Genomic DNA, 19,063 nt, shown 5'->3' with positions numbered 1-19,063 from the left:
GCTTGTGAAGACCAGACTGCACACAAATCCTGACTTTGCATGAGCCCAGTGGGCCCCCAGTAAGGAACCCACTATACAGTGATGTGGAACAGTTCATGAAGCATTGCAAGAGTAAAACAAGCATCATTAAATAAAGATGCATGAAGTATCTGTAATGAGAGGTAAACGGGGAAAGAACGGCCACAAAGAGGCAAAACAAGATGCAAAAAAGTCAAGTTTTCTTATCAGCAAATGAATGAAGGAGGAAAAACTTAATAAAAACTTCTAAACTTATGACTTTTTTTCACAACAGCAAATATAACAGAGTAGTCATTAAATCATGTTTTGAAAGATTAAAAAAAAAATCTATTTGTTGTGTGAAAATCAACAAACTGACGAGTAAAAATGCATCAGTCGTCCACTTTATCCAGACCACCTTCTACTGAACTCATCATCATGGTGGAGATGATGTGAGCTTTGTGACATGGTGCATCATCCTGCTGGAAGTTTCCATCAGAAGATGCTACACTGTGCTCAGAAAGGGATGGACATGGTCAACAGCAGGACTGGTACTGGGACCCCCCTCCCTCCCATCATTCCACCAGCAGCAGCCTGAAGTGAAGCGTTGATCCAAGGCAGGATGGATCCATGTTTTCCTGTTCTTACTGACAGGAGGGAACCCGATGTGGTCTTCTGCTGCTGGAGACCATCTGCTTCCAGGCTGGACGGGTTGGACATCATCTCCAACCAGTCTGACCATTCTCCTCTGACCTCTGACATCAACATCTGGATGTTTTCTCTTCTTCAGACCTTCTCTGGAAACTCTGGAGATGGTTGTGTGTGAAGATCCCAGTAAATACTCAGACCAACAACCTTAAATCTCCTTTCTTCCTCATCCTGATGCTCAGCTGGAACCTCAGCAAGTCGTCTTCATCATGAGTTGCTGCCATGTGATTGGCTGGTTAGATATTTAGTGTCGACTGGCTGCTTAGTTTTATTTTATAAAGGATAAATCACCTTAAGGTCACTTAAAACCTTAAAAGTCCAGTAAACAATTGCTTATATTGATCAAATTCTTTTATTTTTAAAGAAAAATGTAAAAACAATTAAAAATTTTTTTTACAGATTCAGTCATTTGTTTTTGTTTTGTTTTTTAAATATAATTTTAAATGTCTCTTTAATTTAAATTGTTTAAAGAGGAGACTTGTCACCGCTTCGCGAGGTCTGAACTGTAACTCTTCATCTCCTTCAGTCAGAGAACCTAAAGAGGCCTCGAAGGGCATCAAAAGTTTGCAGTAAACTTTCAGAATTTATCTGGAAGTGCTTTCTAAAATATACTGCAAGCCGCTATAAACAGGCTAAAACAGAAATAATCTCTAAAATGACGACATGAAATATTTAGTATCTGTTTAGGTAAGCGTACGTGTTGCTCTCGGTGTACGCTTAGCATGTCGGCTACGTGCGTTCACGTGTCGTGTGAAATAGATGCCATTTTGATTTGAATGCTAATGTGACCAAGAATGTGAACATGAGATCGGAGATGAACGCAACAGCAGAAAACTTTGCTCAGACGCCTCTCAGATCTTGTTGCACAGCGACAAACACTCGTGCCTAACATTTAGCAACAGATTGGCAAACCATTCTTTACGTAAATGCTGCCCCCTAGCGGTGGCATCCAGGATTGAACGTTTTGGCCGCAGCATGCTCACGTTGTTTGCAGCTAGTATATACACAGACGTAGCATTGCAGTTAGTATACACACAAACGTAGCGTTGCAGTTAGTATACACACAGACGTAGCGTTGCAGTTAGTATACACACAAACGTAGCGTTGCAGTTAGTATACGCACAGATGTAGCGTTGCAGCTAGTATACACACAGACGTAGCGTTGCAGTTAGTATACACACAAACGTAGCGTTGCAGTTAGTATACACACAGACGTAGCATTGCAGTTAGTATACACACAAACGTAGCGTTGCAGTTAGTATACACACAGACGTAGCGTTGCAGTTAGTGTACACACAAACGTAGCGTTGCAGTTAGTATACACACAGATGTAGCGTTGCAGCTAGTATACACACAGACGTAGCATTGCAGTTAGTATACACACAAACGTAGCGTTGCAGTTAGTATACACACAGACGTAGCGTTGCAGTTAGTATACACACAAACGTAGCGTTGCAGTTAGTATACACACAGATGTAGCGTTGCAGCTAGTATACACACAGACGTAGCGTTACAGTTAGTATACACACAAACGTAGCGTTGCAGTTAGTATACACACAGATGTAGCGTTGCAGCTAGTATACACACAGACGTAGCGTTGCAGTTAGTGTACACACAGATGTAGCGTTTCAGCTAGTATCCACACAGATGTAGCGTTGCAGCTAGTATACACACAGACGTAGCGTTGCAGTTAGTATACACACAAACGTAGCGTTGCAGTTAGTATACACACAGATGTAGCGTTGCAGCTAGTATACACACAGACGTAGCGTTGCAGTTAGTATACACACAGATGTAGCGTTGCAGCTAGTATCCACACAGATGTAGCGTTGCAGCTAGTATACACACAGACGTAGCGTTACAGTTAGTATACACACAAACGTAGCGTTGCAGTTAGTATACACACAGACGTAGCGTTGCAGCTAGTATACACACAGACGTAGCGTTGCAGTTAGTATATACACACAGACGTAGCGTTGCAGTTAGTATATACACAGACGTAGCGTTGCAGCTAGTATACACACAGACGTAGCATTGCAGCTAGTATACACACAGACGTAGCGTTTCAGCTAGTATACACACAGACGTAGCGTTTCAGCTAGTATACACACAGACGTAGCGTTGCAGCTAGTATACACACAGACGTAGCGTTGCAGCTAGTATACACACAGACGTAGCGTTGCAGCTAGTATACACACAGACGTAGCGTTGCAGCTAGTATACACACAGACGTAGCGTTGCAGCTAGTATACACACAGACGTAGCGTTGCAGCTAGTATACACACAGACGTAGCGTTTCAGCTAGTATACACACAGACGTAGCGTTGCAGCTAGTATACACACAGACGTAGCGTTGCAGCTAGTATACACACAGACGTAGCGTACACAGCACTACATCCCAGTGCTTAGAGGTGTTGTAACTGTGCAGAGGTGTCAGGCTGTTCATGTTTCCTCTTCACGTGTTTCAGGATGCAGAGAAGCGCACCCCGCTGCATGCAGCAGCCTTTCTGGGCGATGCTGAGATCACAGAACTCCTCATCCTCTCTGGTAAGATGTCGCTCTTTCCTGTAAGCATGGTTTCATTTCTTGAGGTTTTAAAAACGTACATTTCAAATAATTACATCATTACAACTGATTCAGTCTAATAATCTAAATACACACCTTTAATCTAAAAATACAACTAAAAGAAGAATTTCATGACGATGAAATCTTTCATTTGTTTAATCATCTGAATCAAACTAGGAGTTTTTGCAGGAACACACTCAGTAAAAGTGAACGAAGAAGTTAAGAAAAGACAGAAAAGTTCATATATATGGATCCTCCAACTCAATTTGTTGGTTTCCTTATATAGGCTATTATGAATTGGCTTTCATTATGTTTTCTTCTCTGTCTGTAAAGTGTCTTGAGATGGCATTGTTGTGATTTGACGCTATACAAATAAAGTTGAATTGAATATTAGGTAGCAACAGCGTCTATAAATGAAATAAATGAAATAAAAAATACTTAATTAATCCCCAAAGGGAAATTCAATCAATAGAATTTAACAATTATCCTAAAAAAAATAGACAATAAAATACCATTAAATATAGATAAATAAATATAAAAAAAAACCCACACACATAAATGAGAGCAAATAAAGGCAAATAATGATGAAATAAAATATTTTGATATAAAGAAATAAAATCGCATTACACTGAAGCCATTAATCACATAGAAGCTGTATTTTTAGCCTGAATATTTCTACAAAAATGAAACATTTTCAAGTATTTCAGCCTTTTTTTAATAGTATGTATGAGTTTACATTCATCATTCCTGGATTAAAAAATAGCTTAAAAAAGTTTTTTTTTTTTAAATAACAAAAATGAGATTTTTAAAATGAAAAGGTAATAATTTAGTTAAATGTATCAATTTATTTTGGAAAAAAAGACAGAAAAGTTCATAAATGAACTATCTATAAACTGTCTAAATGAAATGAATGAAATAAAAAATACTTCAATAATCCCCAAAGGGAAATTCAATCAATAGAATTTAATAGAAAAGTCTCCAAGCAGAACTTTACCCCCTTAATGCCTGATTCCTATTTACAATATTTATAAAAAACAAAATAGATACTCATAAAATAGACAAATAAAGATAAATAAATATATACACACATACATAAATGAGAGCGAGTAAAGGCAAATAAAGATGAAATAGTTTGATATAAAGAAATAAAATCTATGAAGGCCAGACATTCCTTACAAAAAAAAAAAAAAAAACAGACGTCAGGGTAATTTGGTGATAAGGGTGTCAAGATTGGGTATAAAAGAAGCATTTACCAAAGATTTAGTTTGCTTCGAGCACGAAAGAATCACGGCTCATTATCTTGTGTCAAATTTTGTCTGAAAATGATCAATAAGGAAAAAAGTTGATCAATGGAAACAGATTTCTTTGAAAAACTGCAGAAAATTGTTTATTTAGTTCTCAAAAAAAAGACTCATTAAGAATTGAGAAACAGAAACATGACTCTCCAGCTTTTACTGCGTGTTGCTGCAGATGGTTCTGGATGTTTTATATGATTTAAAAAAAAAACATGTTGAAAATATGGATAATTTCCAGAAATTATTCTAAAATAATTTTTTTTTACCATGATCAGCTGAGTTTCTCACAGAAAAGGTGTCCGCTGTGTTCGTCTCGAACCTGTCATGTCGATGCGTGTAGCCGAAGCACAGTTAGCGTGTTCAGCACATATTAACAGTGTGTTTCCACGACGCAGGGGCCCGGGTCAACGCCAAAGACAACATGTGGCTCACCCCTCTGCATCGCGCCGTGGCATCCAGGAGCGAGGTGAACAACACACACACACACACACACACACACACACACACACACACTCAGTCTGAGCATTTCTTCCTCTCAGAACAGTTGCATAGCAGCTCATGGTGTCAGGCCCGTTTAAAGTGGAAAATCAACATCCAAACTGGTAGAGCAGCATGGCTGGAATATCTGCTGGCGGAGGTTTAAAGGTGTGACCTCCAGAGTGGAGCAGTCTTTTTACCCTCTATTTGGTATTGCCACCACCACCACAACCACCAAATTACGTACGAAACCAACGCAGGAGACGGACGCAGCTGTCCATGTGTGTGTCTCCGTCGCGTTGTTATAAATAAAAGTTGAGTTGAGCCTGTATTCTGCATCAAGCACTAACAGACTTTTATTGTGAAAAGCTCGGTCTGTCAGCAGTGAATTTAGGGAACGCTGAGGTTATAAATCAGGCTTATTTTAATTGCATTCTGCTTTCCATAAATCATCTCATCGTAGCCAAATAGCCTGTGTTTCCAATCATCTGAAAAGCCCAGAGATGTATGTATAATCCAGATTATTATTTAATCATTCATGTTTCTTTAAAATGTTTTTCCTGAAATTTTCTGCAGGTTTTTAGTTTGAGTCAGAATCAGACGAACTTCATTGAGGTTTTGGCAACATTATAGAGATAAAACTGTTCGATTAGATGATTTATTACACGTAAAAAGTTCAAGAGGCATCTTAAAACTTACAAATGTCCAAATGAGGAAAGAGAAATAAACAAAACACAGTGCAGAAAATATTATGTGCATCATCTTAATATTTAGGTTATTATCAGCCTTCATTTGCATATTTAAAAATAAAAAAGGAAATAAATCCAGTCAGTGTCTCTGGATGAAGGGAAATGTGTTTTTTCTGCAGCAGAAACATGTAAATCATATTGATTGGTAAGATTGAAGTATTAGTGTGATATTTATGGATGTAGTTTTACGTTTAATATGAACGGAAAACACGACATCACTTTGTTTCCATCATTGATCATTGTATGATGAACGGAGACTGAGATGTTACCATACCATATTTATTTATAAAGCACTTTAAAAACAGCATCCAGCTGACCAAAGTGCTGAACAGAAACAGCAAGTGAACAAAAACAGCTTAAGAAAATAAAATAACAATAAAGTGGTAAAACAGGAGATACATGAAAAAGAACAGTTAAAAATAAATATAAGGACACAGATGACAACTCAGTCTTACTAAAATACCAAAGAATAAAAATGTGTTTTTAAACTGCTTTTAAAAACAAAGAGGGAGTCTAACCTGCAGAGGGAGGCTGTTCCAGATTTTTGGAGCTGTAACTGAAAAGGCTCGTCTGGTTTACAGCGTGTCTCAGGGACAGTTAAAAGCAACTGGTCCGCTGATCTAAGAGCGCGCTGTGGTGTGTAGTGGTGCAGCAGGTCAGGCAGGTAAGGAGGGGCGAGGTCGTTAAGACACTTAAAAACAAATAAGATGAAAGTTGATCCTAAACTGAGCAGGAAGCCAGTGAAGGGATGCAGATTTGTGCTCATGGTGTATGATATATGTTGATATATGTTGCTTTCCAGCCATTAATCACATGGAAGCTGTAGATGTTTAGCCTGAATGTTTCAGCCTTTTTTTTTATATTATGTATGAGTTTACATTCGTTCCTGGATTAAAAGATTGTTTAAAAAAATAATATACAAAATGGTAAAAAATATTTTTATTGGAATGAAAATTGAATTTTTTAATTAAGCACAAAAATTAGATTTTTAAAATTAAAAAGTAAAGTTTTACTTAAATGTATCAATTTATTTGAAAAAGAAAAATTATAGAAAATATGAAATATTGAAAAATTATTTTTTTAACTAAAGAAATTTAATTTAATTTTTTTTTTTTTAAAGCTTTTTCTTCCTGTGAAAATAATTTCCCAGATAAATATTGATCTCTTCCATCAGACTGGTCTTATTCTGTTTGCTGATTGGCTAATTTCCGGCCGCTCGCCGACCATCAGCTGACTGAATCACCATTAGTTAACGATGGTTTCTGACTTCCCTCCTCAGGATGCGGTGCGAGTTTTGATCCGTCATTCGGCCGACGTGAACGCTCGGGACAAGAACTGGCAGACGCCGCTGCACGTCGCCGCAGCAAATAACGCCCTGCGATGTGCCGAGGTCATCATCCCGCTGCTGAGCAGCGTGAACGTGTCGGACCGCGGCGGGCGCACCGCCCTGCACCACGCCGCCCTCAACGGCCACACTGAGGTACGACCGAGGCGAGTGTGAGGCTGCAGCTGTGTCGCCGTGGTTACATTGTTCACATTGCATCATTTAAAACTGCGCCAGACCTAAAAATAACAACAAGAGGCGGCGGATTGGTGGCGCTGAATGGACAACGGGTCCTCCACGCCGTTTCTGCAGCAGCTGAGCCACAACGCCCACTAATTCCTTTCTTTCTCCTCAGATGGTGAACCTCCTCCTTGCCAAAGGAGCGAACATCAACGCCTTCGATAAGAAGGACAACCGGGCGCTGCACTGGGCTGCTTTCATGGGTGAGACTGTTGTTCACGTTCAGCTGCTTAGCAGCTGTTCTGGTTTCACAAGCCCCGCCCAGAAAGTTAATGAAGAGTGATGAAGACGTACCGAAGGCCTCGGGGTCCATAGAAACACTCCGCTGGTACATGAGAAAATAAAAAGTAGAGATGAGTCATGCTATATTTTATATCTCTTACGTAACACATCTGACATCAGTGTGTATGATGAGGTCAGTCAGTTTAGTTGGTCAGGAGTAATATTCACATGTGGAAATGTACACGTATGTATTTAAAATTATTTCTACATCTTTAAATTTTACTTTCATGATGAAAAATTGTGAATGGATTGTTTTTTTCGTATTTTTTCATATTTAGGTAATAGGCAGGTATTTTAGGTATTTTTGTCGATAAGTTTTTTTTAGCCCAGGTATTAGAATGAATATTAGAAATGAATAATAATAATAATAATAATAATAATAGTAATAATAATAATAATTCAGTCATAATAATCAATTCTAATTATTATTTATTATTATTATGATGATGATTATTATTATTATTATTGTTATTAATAATAATGATAATAATAATTAATAATAAAAACAATAAAAGTATTATCGTTATCATATATGTATAAATATTTAGAATGAAAAAATTATTAAATAAAATGCAGTAAAATTAAAAGCTTAATTTATAAAATTAAAAGACATTTATGATTAAATAATTTACATTTTTTTATCTGTAAGATTAAAATGATTTATCTATAAAATAACCAATTTAATACGATAAAATTAATATATTAATTAAATGTATTTTTTTCTTAATTTTTTTTTTATTTTTTACATGAAATGTACTACAGTGGTTGTGTATTAGTTGTTGTAACTCTGGAATATATTTTCTGTTGTTTCTTGGATTTTCCAATATTATGGAAAGAAAAGAGAATAAAAATGTTGAAATGAAAGTAAATTTATTCTTTTATTAATTAATTTGAAATGTAAAAAATATATAAATATGAAATGTATTTAATATATCTTCATTGTTTTTAATACATAAAGTTAAATAATTTATTTACAAATAAAAAAAACTGTGTATCCATCATTTGCATCCAGCATAAATTAGCCTTAATTAACTATAATCAACTTAACCTGAATCAACTATAACAGATAAAACATCTGTGAACATTTTCTGTCGAAGGATTTTAAACTTAACGAAACAAAAATCCAGAAAAGCGGAGCTTGTTGGCAGAATAACTTGTGGATGTTTTAATGTCAGTCGGTGGACGGACGCTGAGCGACTCCCTGCAGACTAGCAGGAGGTTCGGAGTGAAGCCGGTTTGTCAGACTTTACGTCATGCTGCTCCTCCTGCAGGTCACCTGGAGGTCGTGTGTCAGCTAGTGACTCAGGGTGCAGAGATCAGCTGTAAGGACAAACGGGGATACACACCGCTGCATGCTGCAGCTTCCAGCGGACAGATCGCCGTGGTCAAACACCTGCTTAACCTGGCGGTGGAGGTCAGGAAGCACAGTCACATGACCTGAAATTTAACCACGATTATTTAAAATAAATCTGTTCTCTGAAAACCTCTCGTTTCTTTAAGCAGATAGACGAGTCCAACGCTTTTGGGAACACAGCGCTCCACGTGGCCTGCTTCAACGGTCAGGACGCCGTCGTCAGCGAGCTAATCGATTACGGCGCCAACGTCAGCCAACCCAACAACAAAGGCTTCACCCCGCTGCACTTTGCCGCCGCCTCCACACACGGCGCACTCTGCCTGGAGTTCCTGGTCAACAACGGGGCGGACATCAACGTACAGGTGAGCCTGCTGGAACACGATGCGTGACTCCAACGTGAAACGCTTTAATCTGAATAAAACGTCGCCCTTGGGAACCCCAACCCCTCCCAGATGATGGATCCACTGCTGGTCTTCTAAACCAAGCGCTCACCGGCATTTAGCTTTCACCACATAATGCTACTAAAAAGAGCTTAGGCAATTCGTCGATGCATCGCGATGCGACACATTCCGATTTAGTTGCGATTAGTACCGATTATTTTTCACAATAGTTAAGCGACATGAACACAGCTGTACAGTGAGTCAGGAAGCTAAAAGTTGGGCGTGCTGCCTGAATGGTTTAGGAAGACGGATCGGAAAAGAACAGCGACAGCAGGAAGTTAGCAGCTAGCCGAGCAGGAAGCTAGCAGCTAGCCGAGCAGGAAGCTAGCAGCTAGCCTAGCAGCTAGCCGAGCAGGAAGCTAGCAGCTGGCCTAACAGCTAGCCGAGCAGGAAGCTAGCAGCTAGCCTAGCAGCTAGCCGAGCAGGAAGCTAGCAGCTGGCCTAACAGCTAGCCGAGCAGGAAGCTAGCAGCTAGCCAAACAGCTGCTGTTACAGAGATTTCCTCATCAGGTCTGAAGGCAGCGTTTGGAAACGTTCTGTTTTTGATGGACATGAGAACAGACAAGACTTTCTTTATATTTAAGCTGCTTAAAGACCCATTACGTAACTTTCAGAACTTAAAACTTGTTCGATGACACAGTGAGATCTATCGTGTGCATTTCTAGATCTGCTGCCCAGCAGCGTCCTGAAGCTGAGACACCGACACTATACAACTTTTGCATCCAGGACACGAAATGACGTTTCGCTTCACGGTATAATAAGGAACTGGATGTTCCAATGTTGTTGATTCAGCAAAGAAACAAGATTAAAAGAGAGAAAGAGACAAAACAAGAGTCATGGTAAGATGGTCTTCTGCTGGCTGGAGAGAGCTAACAGGTCGGGTAGGAGGCTGAGTTAGCCGTCGATGGGGGGTGGTGACGGGAAAATGAAAAAGTTCTGAATTGTGTCTTTAATGCCAAATTATTAATAAAACTAAAAACAGGTGACAGCAGCTCCGTTCCAGCCCAGTTGGAGGAACTGGTTTTCCCTAACCAATGCTAACTTTCCAATTAACCAATGCTAATTTTCCCTGAAGATTTCTGGAAACATTTAAAGACAGAATAAAACATGTTTGATATGTGTTGGATTAATTTATGGCTCCACATCAATACTGAATGTAAATACTGAGGATAAAGTTGTATAAATGCAGCAACGGAGGGAGAAAAGCCCTCAATATGGAATAAAGATGCATGAATATCCCGATAATCAATTAATAATGGAATCATAGCACCTGACTGGTAACGGTATCGTAAGGTAGCACTGATTGCACACACCTATATGTAAACCAGCTAGCAACTCTTCCCTTTACCGTGGAAAAAGTATCGGCGTTGCTGTCGTCAGAGGTGGAAAAGTACCATAACCAGATGGTATTAAAATGAAAAACACTCATCCCTACTCCATGCTTCTTTTCTGACTCTCTGATAGGATAAGATAAACTTTATTTATATAGTGCTTTCGACAGACACAAGGTCACAAAGTGCTTCACAAGAATAAAAACAGAAAACCTGCAACGTTTGGAATTAAAAAAATCCAACATGCATGTGTGCAGGAGTTGTGTGGACGGACAGAGGCTTGTATTCGATGTTCAACTTGCGATATCTCTATATTATACATCGCACATCACAAAACTCACAGTTTTTACATATCTTCCGCAGTGTTTGAGGGTATTCACAGCCTCTAATCACCATTGATGGGAACACAACATCTGGGAGCATGCGCTAATCCTAGCTGGAGATGCTGCACACACAGTTGCATTAAATGAGCCAAAAACAGAGTTAAATTCTGTGGTGTTTTTTTTTCTGACTTTTGATCGTTTTATGTTGTTTTTCTCCTCTGCTCTCATCAGAGCCGTGACGGGAAGAGTCCTCTTCACATGACGGCGGTTCACGGACGCTTCACCCGCTCGCAAACTCTCATCCAGAACGGTGAGCCTTCACCCTGCCCATCGTTTGTCGCCTAACAGCTGCACAACTTCCTAATAAATCCACATTTCACGTCAGGTGGCGAGATCGACAGCGTGGACAAAGATGGCAACACTCCGCTTCACGTGGCCGCCCGTTTCGGCCACGAACTGCTCATCAACACGCTCATCACAAGCGGAGCAGACTGCACGAGGTCTGTGCGTGCTGGAAAGTTTGCTCAGTAGCAGGCAGTAACATCTAATAACATCTAATAACCCTCTCCGGATCTTTCTGTAAAGGCGAGGAGTCCACGGCATGTTTCCGCTGCACCTGGCTGCCTTGAACGCTCACTCTGACTGCTGCAGGAAGCTGCTGTCCTCAGGTAACTCAGGTAGACGATTTTTCCTGACGAGTCACAGAAAGGAGCTAGCGTAGCAACAATCCCACATTGCTGAGGGTATTTTATATCCTCAATTATTAGTTGTGCAAATAATACAAGTTGTATTTTTAGCTTTTCTTGAGGATAAAGATGAAGTTCTCATCTAGCTTCTTCATTCTGCGGCGCTCTGCACGCGACGCTTGTTGTTGAGGTTTTATTCGTGGCGTCCGTAGGATGAAGATTGGAAAGGAGTTGCTCCATTATTGCTTCACTTCGTTGACAATTAAAGGCGCAGATAAAACAATGAAAAACATGAGTTCCTTTCAGAGGATTTCCTGCTTGTTAAAATGGTTTAGCCATAATGTTAGTGAGGCTTGAATAAAGTTTTACATTGTGTACGATGTAGGACTGGACGATTAATCGGATTTAATCTCAGTACGATCTGGGTTTCCAACAATGATAAAACTAAAAGGGTGTGATTATTTTTCTCTCTGCAGTTTCCTCTCCTGCTGTCTTCAGCTGCTAATCGAGCGTCTCTGGCGTTGCAGCGCTGTGCTGTAAACTCCTCCCACAGCCGCTTTGCTTTCATTCAGACACTGTTGCCAACTTGGAGACTTTCTCGCTAAATCTGGAGACTTTTTTTGTTAAAAGCGACAAATCTAGCAACTTTTACTGGAGTTATTAGAGACGTTTCTGGTGTTTTGGCGACTGACTTGAAGGCACATATTGTTCTGCAGTTACTGTAAGGAAGGAGCAGCGGGAGCCTCTCCCGTCCTAAAGCACTCCCAGGCGGCCAGTCTCAGTCGGCTCCGGCTGCAGGTCAATGTAGAATAACTGCAGTAGGTTGTGGAAGTTCACCTAAACATACTTTATACCATTGTCAGTGACAACTGGTTGTATTATTTTCCTATACATAGTTCGGCAAGTTAAACACTGTAATGTCCCTCCGTTACGGGGCGTTACCATAGCAACGCGTTAACCAGCTGGTTCAGATCAGCCGTCTTTTAACAGGTGAATGAGAGAAACGCGCTGCAGCCTGACAGCGGTTGTTTGGTATAAAACGTACATCCAGGCCAACGTAAAATAGTTCCTATATAAGCGGTAAAAGCAGATTAAACAACTCGGAACCGTACATTAGATGGTTATAATGCACGACACGGAGTCTAGAACACCACGACGCGCAGCGTTGTTTAAAAATTAAGTTTAGATCTCAGTTTCAGTCAAAATAATCTTGTTTATAATTTTTGTCATAATCGAGCACCCCTAGTATGAAGTGCAAAGTAGAAGATATCTTGACTTACAAGTCATATGACTGAATATAAGCTAAACCTACAGTCATGTAGTTTAGTCCTGTAAACCATAAATGCATATAAAACATAAAAAACAGCACTTTTTGCAAGAATTGGCTAAATTCTCAGTAAATTAGAGTAATTTAACTCGAGTTTAAGAGCAATGACTCAACAGAAACACTAATTCAGCGTCTGTTGGCTGAAACTTCATGCTGGTGTGACTTTCTCTCAGTTGTTCAGCTTGTTCAGTAGAGGCCAAACTCAAGTCACAATGTTCCCCTGAAGACGAGGCTTCACTCTCCCTCTGGACAAGCCGGTGAAATCTCCTCGAACTGCAGCTATCTGCGTTGTATCGGCTTTGACCCAGCGCAGGAGAGAAAACAGCGATTTGTTGAAGAAAAAGGGAATAAAGTTAGGACGGTTCCAGGCTCCAGATCCACCCAGGAGGCATGAAGCACAATGAGCCGGGGCTCCGCATGCAGCTCCGCTGAGCTGCTCGAGTAAACAACAAAGGCTTCATTTAGACGAGTTTGAGCTTGGTACAGCTGGTCCAGAGTGTTGCACTCTTCGCTGTTAGCTAACCCTAACCCTATTAACGATAGTTAACGATAACAATAGCTAAAAGTCACGTTTCATTCCGTTTGTTTACATGGGATTTTTTTATTCCTGTTTAATTCCGAATAAAAGTTAAATCCAGTTTAAACTGATGAAAAACGACCATGTAAACACTTAATTTCTAATGCTAATATCTATTCGGAATTAAACCTAATTCCAATGTAAGTGTCTGGTTTATTCGCATTTTAGTTCCGAACTATTTAATTCCTCTGTCCTGTAAACCCTGTCATGTAAAATGTTTTCTGTTCAGTCTGATCCTAACTGCTTCCTGCACTATAAACTTCTCTCTAAATGTGTCGTATGACAACATATTTGGCTCTTTGTGTCTGTAACACGCAGCTTATATATGTCCAGGTGTTTCCTGTGTATGATCACCTGCACTGTTTCCCCTTCTCCGGCACTAACGCCTGTTTCTTCGTTTGTCCACCTCTCCTCTTCCTCTCTGTCTCTGTGCTGCTGCTGTGTCTTGTCCGGCCTTCCTTCGTCTCCCTGCACCGCCCTCGTCAGGTCAGAGGTTTAGCATAATGTGTAACGACTCGGTCCTGTCCGCAGGCTTCCAGATAGACACACCAGACAGCCTGGGAAGGACCTGCCTGCATGCAGCGGCTGCTGGAGGGTAAGTCCGAACAGTTCAATGATCCCCAAAATACAAATACTTAATGAACCACTTCTGTTTAGTAAAAATGTGCTTTATGTTTTATAAATAAAAAAATAAATATACATGCACAAACATTAGCGCTGATATTAGCCTAAACAAAGTAGTTTTGCGGCATTATTATAGACAAGGAGGAAACTGTAACCTGCTGTAACGTTATTTAGAACAAATTTGGAAAAGAAAAACAACAAACAAAATGAAAACAGAGGCAACTTCAAGGTTTTTCTTGTGACTTTATTTAAATTAGCATGTTCCAGCATCACCTGATTTAGAGTCAAACACATTTTTACCTTTTTAATGTTTTTTTTAAGGAATAAAATAAATCTAAAAGACACGTTTAGAAACCTAAAGACAACATCCGACTAATTTTCTTTTAGTGTTAAGTCTAATGGGAATTTCTGAGTTCCCAGCTGCATTTGAATGCAACGTAAGGACTGCTTTGCAAGCGGCAACTTCTGGCAGTTAAAAGCAAAGTGCATAAAACTGCAAACCCTTCATCCACTAGGGGCTGCGAAACAGAGCAAATCCCCATAGACTCCCATGTTAAAGAGACCAACTTCACAGCAGAAATAAACATGTTCACAGCAGGAATAAACATGTTTACAGCAGAAATAAACACGTTTGCAGCAGATATAAACATGTTTAAAGCAGAAATAAACATGTTTACAACAGAAATAAACATGTTTACAGCCTGGTACTAAAATCCATTTTTGGTTAATAGGTCAGGTTTACCTTCATGACAACTGTGGGGGGAGTGAATTTTTTTCTAAAAGTAATTTCATCATCAAATTCGTCATATTTAGGGGCGTGTCCTTTTGATTGACAGGTACCCGATCTCCTGCTTCAAGTCAGAAGAACGTAGAACAACCGCGGTTTTTAGCAGGTTAACAACGTGACTTAGCTTTAGCCCGCTTACCTCCGTTAGCTGGTTAGGTCCTGTTATCTCCGGGTTAGCTCGGTTAGCTCTTAGCTACAGAAAGCTCGGAGTTCGCTCGATGTCAATCATCCACCATGACGCTCACAGCTCCACCTCTTTGCCCATATTTGTAGTTTCCGGGCGAGACGACACGCATGCCCCTGCCAAGATGGTGATGGTAGGAACCACCCACCAAGCTTCAATTCAGCTCTTCAGAAACCTACGGGTGACGTCACTGAGGCGCCGCCCATCATTTTATTTTCAGTCTATGCTGCTTTGTCATCATAATAAGACTGTTCGCGTCTCTTTATGACATGGAAATCAGTTATGCTAATCATGATAGCATCTACTGCCTAAACAAAACGTAAGATATTAAATGAGCCTAAACCGGATTTTAGTCACTATATTAGTCCAAAATATAACTTTTTTCATTTTTGTGACTCTAAAAACATTAGAGAGCTTACTCCAACACTTAACTGAAAAACATCAGCCTTAGTGGCGTACTTCTCGTTACATCATTGTCGACTGCATCGTTAAATTTTAGCTCCAGTGTTATTATTAACAAAATATTAAAGTAGCCTATATCTTTTAAACAAGAGTAACATAGCATGATCACTCATTTTAATGCTGTTTTTTTTTAATCAGATTTAAAGCTTCATTAAAGTGTGTTGCAGTTTGTTTATTAGCCCCTTGCTGTGCTGTAGTTTTGCACGGCCTGTAACTGGAGTGATTATTTTCCTCTGTGTTTGCAGCAACGTGGATTGTGTTAAACTACTCCTGAGCAGTGGAGGAGAACACAACAGGAGGGACAACTGTGGCAGGTCTTTAATTTACTTTATCTAATGCAAAACATGTTGAAATGTTTGTTTAAATCGTTAAATGTAAGATGTTGCTTAGTTTATTTGTCACATTTTGGTCCGTTAAACCTTACCTGTTGTGTTTTTTGCTGTATATTTGGGTTTTCCTTGTGATGTTTTGTTCTAACCTTCTCAATCTGTATTAATTCCCAGGACTCCCCTGCATTACGCTGCTGCCAGTCGTCACTATCAGTGTCTGGAGACCCTGGTGGCCTGTGGCACTGCCATAAATGCCACCGACCAGTGGGGGCGCTCTGCCCTGCACTACGCTGCTGCTTCAGACCTGGACAGGAGGTTAGCATTATAAGTTACGGACTTATATGAGGCGTAAGCTTGAACTCATTTTCAGGATTTTCTGCAGGATCTTAAAAAGACTAAAAATGTCTAAAATTCACAGCTTTACATTTAAGGCCTTAAAAGTCCTTAAACTAAAAATTTTGGGAATTAAGAGTTCCAAGGACCTCTCGGAAAACCACTTGATCGGATAGCTAACCGGTGTTTATACGTGGCGATTAAACTACAAATCTTCTGCCACGGCCCAATTTGCCGCCATGTTTGCGGCCCAGTTTGGGGCCATGTTTGCAGCCCAGTTTTGGGGCCATGTTTGTGGCCATGTTTGCGGCCCAATTTGCGATTAATTTTGCGATTAAACTACAAATCTTCTGCCACGGCCCAGTTTGCCGCCATGTTTGCGGCCCAGTTTGGGGCCATGTTTGCGGCCCAGTTTGGGGCCATGTTTGCGGCCCAGTTTGGGGCCATGTTTGTAGCCCAGTTTGCGGTTCAGTTTACGACCATCTTTGCGGCCCAGTTTGTGGCCATGTTTGCGGCCCAATTTGCTATTAATTTTGCGATTAAACTACAAATCTTCTGCCACGGCCCAATTTGCCGCCATGTTTGCGGCCCAGTTTGGGGCCATGTTTGCGGCCCAGTTTTGGGGCCATGTTTGCGGCCCAGTTTGGGGCCATGTTTGCGGCCCAGTTTGGGGCCATGTTTGCAGCCCAGTTTTGGGGCCATGTTTGCGGCCCAGTTTTGGGGCCATGTTTGCGGCCCAGTTTGGGGCCATGTTTGCGGCCCAGTTTTGGGGCCATGTTTGCGGCCCAGTTTTGGGGCCATGTTTGCGGCCCAGTTTTGGGGCCATGTTTGCGGCCCAGTTTGGGGCCATGTTTGTAGCCTAGTTTTGGGGCCATGTTTGCAGCCATATTTGTAGCCCAGTTTGCGGTTCAGTTTACGACCATCTTTGCGGCCCAGTTTGTGGCCATGTTTGCGGCCCAATTTGCGATTAATTTTGCGATTAAACTACAAATCTTCTGCCATGGCCCAATTTGCCGCCATGTTTGCGGCCCAGTTTGGGGCCATGTTTGCAGCCCAGTTTTGGGGCCATGTTTGCGGCCCAGTTTGGGGCCATGTTTGCGGCCCAGTTTGGGGCCATGTTTGCAGCCCAGTTTTGGGGCCATGTTTGCAGCCCAGTTTGGGGCCATGTTTGCGGCCCAGTTTGGGGCCATGTTTGTAGCCTAGTTTTGGGGCCATGTTTGCGGCCATGTTTGCAGCCATATTTGTAGCCCAGTTTGCGGTTCAGTTTACGACCATCTTTGCGGCCCAGTTTGTGGCCATGTTTGCGGCCCAATTTGCGATTAATTTTGCGATTAAACTACAAATCTTCTGCCACGGCCCAATTTGCCGCCATGTTTGCGGCCCAGTTTGGGGCCATGTTTGCAGCCCAGTTTTGGGGCCATGTTTGCAGCCCAGTTTGGGGCCATGTTTGCAGCCCAGTTTTGGGGCCATGTTTGCGGCCCAGTTTTGGGGCCATGTTTGCGGCCCAGTTTTGGGGCCATGTTTCCGGCCCAGTTTGCGGCCATGTTTGTAGCCTAGTTTTGGGGCCATGTTTGCGGCCATGTTTGCGGCCATGTTTGCAGCCATATTTGTAGCCCAGTTTGCGGCCCAGTTTGGGGCCCAGTTTATGACCATCTTTGCGGCCCAGTTTGTGGCCATGTTTGCGGCCCAATTTGCGACATGATCAGAGTCACGTCGACTGCTCGTTGTAGGAAAAACTGGATGTAGCGGATGTAACGGAATCCCCTTCGGTAACTGAGTGAATAAAATAAGTTTTTTGAATTTCTGGGATTGTTTGAATGTTTCTGGTAAAATGTCGTTTTGGCAAAGAATTTTATTCATAATGGAGTTAAAAGGTCTTTAAAAGGTCTGAAACAATCTTCCTGAAACCTGCAGGAACGCTTTATGAAATCATTCTGGTTCAACCATTTTATTCCATCTGAACCTGCAGATGGAAACAAATTTCACATGAAAAGAAGCTTCTAGAAGTTGATTTGCGGCCACTTTGGAAAGAATTGCAGTTTCGTTTATCACAAACATCACGATTAGAGCAGCTTTATTTGACTAACAGCAGGTTTTCCAGCATGTTACTGGTCTGAATGGATCGAGAAGATTTCCATCATTAGTTCCGTCATCGTTTATTCCCTCCGACCTCCGATCAAGCAGCTGAGATCTTCTCCTCCTCACACCTCCTTTCAGTTTTGGAGCCTCCGGTCATGTCTTCTGTTTCTACATATAGAAACCTCATGGCCCACACCTTTTTGTTTCCTTGGTAACCAGAGGTGTTGCTGACGTAGCCACGCGTAGCTTAACGACTACCATCCAGGATTGAACTTGTTGGTGTGTAAAGCTGCTGGTTGGGTTTGTTTATGTTTATAATCTCCTCCATTCTCCTCCATCCCTACCTCCGCCCCCCCCAGGCGTCGCGGTGCGCTGGAGCCGGAGAGCGAAGGAGTTCAGGCCGAGAGAGAGAAGGAGGCAGCACAGTAAGTCCACAAAGAAAAACATCTTTACACAGCTGGCATGAATGCACACTATTTCTACTTCTACATGAAGAGTCTGCAAACATATTTACTGTTTTTTTTTAAAGTATTAAAAGTATTAAATATAAATAAATAAATAAAAAGTATTAGTTATTTTTTCCAAAATTT

The 19,063-nt window shown here is 41.0% G+C and overlaps 1 protein-coding gene across 2 annotated transcripts in view; it reads left to right on the top strand.

The window, feature by feature from the left end:
* Positions 1-19,063, top strand: part of ankrd44 (ankyrin repeat domain 44) — a 42,737-nt gene that overhangs the window by 12,719 nt on the left and 10,955 nt on the right. Inside the window, exons 3-15 of one of the 2 annotated variants that reach the window (XM_079253890.1) lie at positions 3,174-3,252; positions 4,961-5,031; positions 7,071-7,271; positions 7,471-7,558; positions 8,909-9,051; positions 9,141-9,353; positions 11,317-11,395; positions 11,471-11,585; positions 11,671-11,753; positions 14,207-14,270; positions 15,978-16,046; positions 16,236-16,376; positions 18,833-18,898. In XM_079253890.1, the coding sequence (XP_079110016.1) occupies positions 3,174-3,252; positions 4,961-5,031; positions 7,071-7,271; positions 7,471-7,558; positions 8,909-9,051; positions 9,141-9,353; positions 11,317-11,395; positions 11,471-11,585; positions 11,671-11,753; positions 14,207-14,270; positions 15,978-16,046; positions 16,236-16,376; positions 18,833-18,898 (1,412 nt within the window). Of the gene's footprint in view, positions 1-3,173; positions 3,253-4,960; positions 5,032-7,070; positions 7,272-7,470; positions 7,559-8,908; positions 9,052-9,140; positions 9,354-11,316; positions 11,396-11,470; positions 11,586-11,670; positions 11,754-14,161; positions 14,271-15,977; positions 16,047-16,235; positions 16,377-18,832; positions 18,899-19,063 lie in introns of both variants that reach the window. The other variant, XM_079253889.1, reaches the window with a different exon arrangement.

Source organism: Telmatherina bonti (genome assembly GCF_933228915.1).
Source record: "Telmatherina bonti genome assembly, chromosome: 15".
Classification (NCBI taxonomy): Eukaryota; Metazoa; Chordata; class Actinopteri; order Atheriniformes; family Telmatherinidae; genus Telmatherina; species Telmatherina bonti.
Note: the sequence above shows the minus strand (reverse complement) of the source record. Positions and strands in the feature narration are given on the sequence as shown.